A 6,704-nucleotide genomic window follows, 5' to 3' on the forward strand; every position below is an offset into this window, starting at 1 on the left:
TGTACCAGTAGGGACGAGTGTAAATCTAAGCTACCCTTGTGCCCCACACTGATATTCTACTCCAGTGGGGAAGGAGAGGGTCAGAGGGGATCACTTTGTTACCATCAAGCAAAGGTCCCCACAGTCCCATCACCCCCACCTCTTTTGCACCATTCCAGCAGAGATAGAGAGAATCACCTCACTACCATCCAGGCAAGGGCGAAAATGTAGGCTTTCTCCACTTAGTATTTGTTGATTGGAGGTAAAAATGGAAGCATCGCATGAGATTTAGCTGAAGTAAGGCAGCTTTTGTCAAAAACTTTCCATATTGCCAGACTTGCCTTTCCTCATCTTTGCTCCCAAAATGCAGACTTTATGAAGGCCATTTGTCTAAATACATTGGCATTTCTGGGTGTGGTCTCTTCCAGAGCTCTGATCAGGACATAAGCATAAAGAAACCCCAGGGACTCAACACCATGCTACTCCTTGAGTTCCAGGGACCCTGGTCTCACCATCCTTCTCTCTCAGGCTTCGTATGTTTATTCAATACACAATACCCAAGGCTTTTAAGCTTTTTAAATGGGAGTAAGGAGAAATGTATCTACTCCATCTTTTCTAGATTGAGAAACCCATCTCCCTTAACAGATAATATTTTTACCCAGGGTAACACTGCTGCCTTTAATATGGAGGGCCGGGAGGAATTGTTCCAGCACAGAACAAAAATCTAGAAACATATTTATTCTTCTACAAAAGCAAAGTGTCCTTTCCCAAGAGCCTCTGGTGTCCAGTATGTCCACCATTCACTAAGTTGAGGAAGGAGGGGGTGGGGGAAAGTCAGGAAAAGTAGAGTCAGGGGACTGGAAAACTTATGGGAAGAGAAAAACGGTTTGTTCAGGGATGGTTTACCAGCTTCCTTTTTTACTCTACCACTTCTCACTCTTGTGTGAATAACAGAGAAAGAAAAGATGTATTTAGACAACCATCTTTAAAGGTTCACAATAAAAGTGTTATATCCCTTTCCCCCAGAACCCCACCTCAGATAACAATTGAAGACCTTTTCTCATTCTAGTTTTTATTTAGTATGACTTGTAACTTTCCACTCTAAGTTTAAGAATCGATGTCTCTAAGAACAACACAAAACAAACAGATGTACAGGTGACAGGTTATGAACTTGAGGTTCACATTAGTGGTCACAAAAGGTCAATCTTATGTTAACTACTGAGGTAATGAATAATTTGTTAATCTTTTTGTTCGAAAGCATTTTCTTGGTTGAAAGTACAGATTTATCCTAGGTTTGATGGCTATGGCGGGGGTTGAAAGTATTATACCTTTGTGACAATTGCCTTTACTTCTACTCCTGGCATTTTTTTCTATCGTAGACTACTGACTGGCCTCTTTTTCCCCAGAAGTGCTCTTCTTGCAATGCGACTATTAAACCGGTTGTTACGAGCTTTCTTAATACGACAAGAATCTAGGTTTCTAAAGAATTTGTCTCTTTTGTGACATGGACCCTCCACTTCTTGCATTTTCTGCTTAGGCATTTCTTCCCTCTCTGTCTCAAGTAGTTTTTGTTCCTTCTTGCCCTGTTCGAAGTTTGTCTGAATTAACTTCTCTTGCAAAACTCCCTCGTTCTGGTGATGAAGTTTCTTGAAAATCTCTACTCTTTGCTCTAAGATCTGGCATTCATTCTCTAGCAAAGCTGCAATCAAGTGCAATGAATATGTGTCATGTTTCAGCCTCTTCACTTGTTCCTCCAGCTCCTGCTTAGATGACGCCTCACTATATGGTTGAGTTAGGAGGTAAAGGCTATTCTTTTTAAGTTTCTCTCTTCTGTCTTTCTGAGATTTCTGATAGGATTTTATGAGTTCACTGAGCTCAGTATGTTGCACACTCCAGTGATCTGCCTCCTGTAGTAACTGCTCCATATTGTATCTCAGTTTGCTATTTTCTTCTTGAACACAAGGAAATCTGCACTTGGTTTTTTCCTTATTTAGTTGAGTTTCATTAAGGACTCTTTTTGCTTCTGAACAATGTACCAAATGTCTTGCAAAACCTTGTGCTAAGTTCTTGGAGTTCTGGTTTTTCAGTAGCATCTCCTGTTTCTTTGTGTTTGGTTCTTTCTCTGAGTCTACATTGCGAAGTAGGTTTTCCAGTAGAAATTTATTTAATTTGTCAAGTCCTCTGATTTTTTCTTCAAGTACTGGTGCATGTTCAGGAATATAGTTTTCCTCAAAAGAGTCAGTGTCTATGCTCTTCTCTTCACTGCATGCCATACTTTTCAGAATATCTTTAATTTCTTTTAAGAGAGTTTTAAATTTCTGTGTAGTTTGTTTCTCAGTTGTGGGATAACCACTATTCTTTTGGGAGGGAAGAGAATTCTGGGAGATAGAAGGAAGTGATTCAATTCCAAACAATGCAACGATAATCCTAGGATCCAAGGACTCTTGACTGAGCTCAGAAGTCGGTTTAGAAGTTTCAGAGAGGGTGGGCACCTCCATCTCAGCTGAGTTGGCAGAGCTGGTGGTCAGAGCATGAAGAATGCAGAAAACCTTAGCGATTTCCAGGAAGAGGAGATGATAGTTGTCTTTGCAAGTGAGTAGAAAATGTGGAACTAAGCAGAAGTCAGAGGTCAGAGCTGTGATGTTTAGGTAGAAGATGCTGTTTAGGTGGAAGATGCTGTTTAGGTGGAAGATGCTGTTTAGGTGGAGGGTCACATGTCAGCCTGGAGGGGGGGAGGGAGGATGGGGAAGGGGAAGAGGCACTAGGACTCCATCTCTCCAAAGCTTGCTGGTGTTAATTTCCTGACCCTAGCAACTGGTCTTTATTCTGTCACCGCACCCTGTGGCCAATCCCCAGCTTCTGTTTCCTTTGTGTCATAATAAAAGTCTCTGAAACATTCCCTCCCTCCTCAGTGACTTATACATCAAAATCAACTCTAAACCAGTCCTTACTCCTCACCCTCAAAAGGATCACTATAACACTCCTCCTTCCCCTGACTTTTGTAGGCTTTTATTAATTTCATTCTCAGCAGATCAGTGACTTTCTACTTCATCCCCAGTACCCACAAGTCCAGCCTCAACTGGAGGAAGTTTCTTTACCACCTAAGCGTGTGGCTGATGGGTATGGGGGTGAGGGGGGGTTTAGGGTGGAGGGATTCACAGCATACAGCAGCCAAATGCTGCTGTACAGGAAAACTATCCATGTAAAATAATTCCCCAAATTGCTACACTTTTTTTTTTTAACTTTAGGGACATAATGTCGGCGATCATTCTATTTAAAACTAGTCTAGTGCATCTCATGTTTATTCTGCTTTATTTACAATAGGAAAGACACGGAATCAACCCAAATGCCCAAAAGTAGATGACTAGATTAAAAAGATGTGGTATAGACATACAATGGAATATTACTCAGCAATCAAAAAGATAAACTCATTCTTTTTGTAACAAGATGGATGGAGCTGGAAGGGATCATGCTTAGTGAAATAAGCCAGAAAGAAAAATACTGGATGGTTTCATTCATAGAAGGAGCATAAAGGAGGGGAGGTGTTGAATAATAATGAACAACTATATACCAGAGATGTTTTACAGGAGTGGAGTGGAAATGGGATAAAAAATGAGAGGCAGGGGGATGTGCATGGGACTATGGTGATGACACACAGGACTACGGTGATGGTATAAGGGTGAACTGGTGATGGGAAGCCCACCGGGGTTACAACTGAGATAGAAAAGGGTACAAAATGATGTAAAAATAAACTATTATTTTAAAAAATGATTAAGTTGTGCCTTTAGGCACCATATATATATATTCTAGTGCAGTAAAAAGAGATTCTTGGGCCCTCCCTGGTGGTGCAACCGGTTAGGATGTAGCCCTGCAAGCTAGTGCTGCCGCTTCAGCATGAGTTCCCGCTCAGAAGTGACTCATAGTGTTTGTCAGAACCTCTCCTGACCCAACCGCTGCTCCCCTCAGCAGTGTGCTTCATCGATCTGCCTGTTCTGCTCCCCACTCTGTCTCTGGTGAATCCTATCACTGCCCCTGCACCTTTGGCTTGCACCCCAGTTCTGTATACATAAATAAATCTTTTAAAAAAGAGAGAGAGATTCTTGAAAAGATCCCCTAACAATACAATCACAAATTGGAGCTTTTAAAAAATGCATTTATTTTCATTTATTTATACGTAGAAGAACTGGGGTGTAGCAAGAGAGGGTAGGGGATGAGAGGATTTCCCAGAGACAGAGTGGGCAGCAGACTGTCATATCTACCGAAATACACTGCTGACAGGAGCAACAGGTGGGACAGGAGAGGTCTGCTGCACCATGTGGGTAAGCTCCCTGGCCGGAGATAGAACTCATGTGCGATAACTTGATAGCGCTGAGACTAAAAGGCTCCAAAACTTTTTTTTCTTTTAATAAAAAGGGATTTAAATATTCCATTCCTCCTTAAAAATTTAATGAGCTTCAAATAACATTTCTGTTAATGCTACTGAAATTTGAGTTTACTATAGATGCTGAAAGAGATTCTTTTATTTACCTATATTGCCAGTAAATAACTATAGAAGTTGACACATTTGTGTTATGTTACAGTTGATGTCTACATTTCCCAAAACTAAATGACTTTAAAAAAGAGAGTAAAAAAGAAATTGAAAAAATATATTCTAAGATTATTAGATAGAAAACGTATAGAATTTTTCTTCCTTTATAACCAGCTTGCTTTGATAAAATATAAAACTGCATTTAAATTTAAAAATGTCAAAATATAGGATGTATTATTTGTGATCCTTTTTGTATCAAGTGACAGAGACTAGACTCAAACTGGCTTAATTCAAACTGAGGTGGGTGTGCACAAGGTTATTGGCTCAAGTAACTTAGAAATTTAGGAGTAGCTGTATCTGAATTCAGGGGCTCATGTTATACAGTTAGGGCTTGACCTCACCACTTCAGAGATGATTTCTCTTTCTGTGCTTTCATTCTCAGGAATATCTTTCTACTTAGTGGCCTTAGGGAGTTCTAGGTTGATATCCTACAATTTTAACAACCTAAGGGAAAGGAAATCTCTCTTTTGTGTCGCTCCAGCATTGATTGGCTGGCCTGGGACAGGTGCCTGTGGAGTTTGGGTGTACATCAGCCCATTCACTGAAACAGGGAGTGGCTGACTGGACTGCTAGACTCTGAAAAGAAGAGAATAAGTATTAGGGAAGATGTACAGATATTCGATGTTGGGCCTAAAACAGAAAATAGAGTAAAGCGATACTTTCTGGACAAACCAAAAATACCCCTCTCTCAAAAGCTTGGAAATTCTGGTAACTCTGCTATGAAGATTCTGAAACCATTATGTTTCATAACAATAACTCTGTAGATAGACACTCCAAAACTAAAAACCCGTGTTCTGTAGGTGAATTTTTAAAAACTTTTACTTTCAAATAATTTTAGACTTAAAATTGCAAAAAATAGTACAAAGGATTTCTATCTACCCTGACCTTAACATCTTACATAATCATAATTCAATTATCAAAGCTAACATTGGCATGATACTATTAAGTAGACTATAGATTTTACTGAGATTTCACCAGTTTTTCTACAAATGTTCCTTTTCTGTTTCAGGGTCCCTCCTTGCATTTATTTGTTATGTCCCAGTTTCCACTAATCTTTCCATGGAAAGGGCACCTCTTTCCTTGTTTTACATGACACTTTGGAAGACTACTGTCAGTTCAGTTTTTTTGTGGATTTTTCTTTGTGTTTTTCTAATTTCTTCTCATTCCTAGATTGAAGTTGTGTATCCACTGCTTCCCTTGAAGTATATTTTTATTGTGTATAATTGTTTTAATTGTTCAGTAATGTTTGTTTTCTAAAGCAAAGCATAATAGCTGGTTAAAGATGATCGTGTTCAAACTAGAAACCAAAGACATTTTATGGGGGTGGGAAGGGAGAATGGGATCACAACTGAAGTGGGAAGAGTGCACTGGACTATGGCGATGGTACAAGAGTGAATTGGTGATGGGAAGCCCATGGGGATTACAATTGAGATGGAAAGATGCACAAAATGAAGAATGATGTAAAAAACTAAAAACTATAATTAAAGAAAAGGAAAAAAATCAAAGAATAAAAAACAAAGATGATCGTGTTCAAGGAATTTTATGCTGGTGTGACATATATCATGATTTTCATGGCTGATTTTATATGTAATAATTCCTATGTATATCTGATATCAAAGATTAAGTAGCTGAAAAGGTCAAATTTTTTTTAAATAAACAAAATAGCTGGACACAGCTGTTAACCCTTTTCCTCCTCATGTCCTTCTCCTTTTGACCAGCAGGTGGTGGTGTGACATTTAAAAATTAAAAAGGTTTTCTCCCCCTCCCCCTCTGGTTTTAAAAGAAGCTGGCCTCTTTAATGAGGGGAGCCCTGGAGGTATTCTCATCTATGTCTTTCTCCTTTCAGAATTTGAGTGTGATTTGCTCAAAGTTACAACCACTTCTAAGTGATTTACCCCAAATAACAACTAGCTACGACAGCTAGATTAGCGTTTATACTTGCTGCTTTTAATTGTTAAGCTTGCAGGAATCAGGAGGCTGTGGAAGAATTTTTTAAAAACCTACAATAGGTGGGCCCTCCCTGGTGGCGCAGAGGGTTAAAGCACAACACTAAGAAGTTTAAGCCATTTCCGCATGAGTTCGAGCCCTGAGTTCGATCCCTGACTGCTGGGGAGGAGATCCACATGGCCCGAAGGAA

The 6,704-nt window shown here is 39.6% G+C and overlaps 1 protein-coding gene across 1 annotated transcript; it reads right to left on the reverse strand.

The window, feature by feature from the left end:
• Positions 1–1,349: 1,349 nt before the first annotated feature.
• On the reverse strand, positions 1,350–2,477 carry SPZ1 (spermatogenic leucine zipper 1). The gene has a single exon (XM_012721802.1). The coding sequence runs from the start codon at positions 2,475–2,477 to the stop codon at positions 1,350–1,352; it is 1,128 nt and encodes a 375-aa protein (XP_012577256.1).
• Positions 2,478–6,704: the final 4,227 nt, after the last annotated feature.

Source organism: Condylura cristata, unplaced genomic scaffold (genome assembly GCF_000260355.1).
Source record: "Condylura cristata isolate star-nosed mole 26May11 unplaced genomic scaffold, ConCri1.0 scaffold00007, whole genome shotgun sequence".
Classification (NCBI taxonomy): Eukaryota; Metazoa; Chordata; class Mammalia; order Eulipotyphla; family Talpidae; genus Condylura; species Condylura cristata.

Bases quoted from the DNA above. Each gene is read 5' to 3' on its own strand.
- SPZ1 (XM_012721802.1), bottom strand. From the start codon at position 2,477: ATGGAGGTGCCCACCCTCTCTGAAACTTCTAAACCGACTTCTGAGCTC.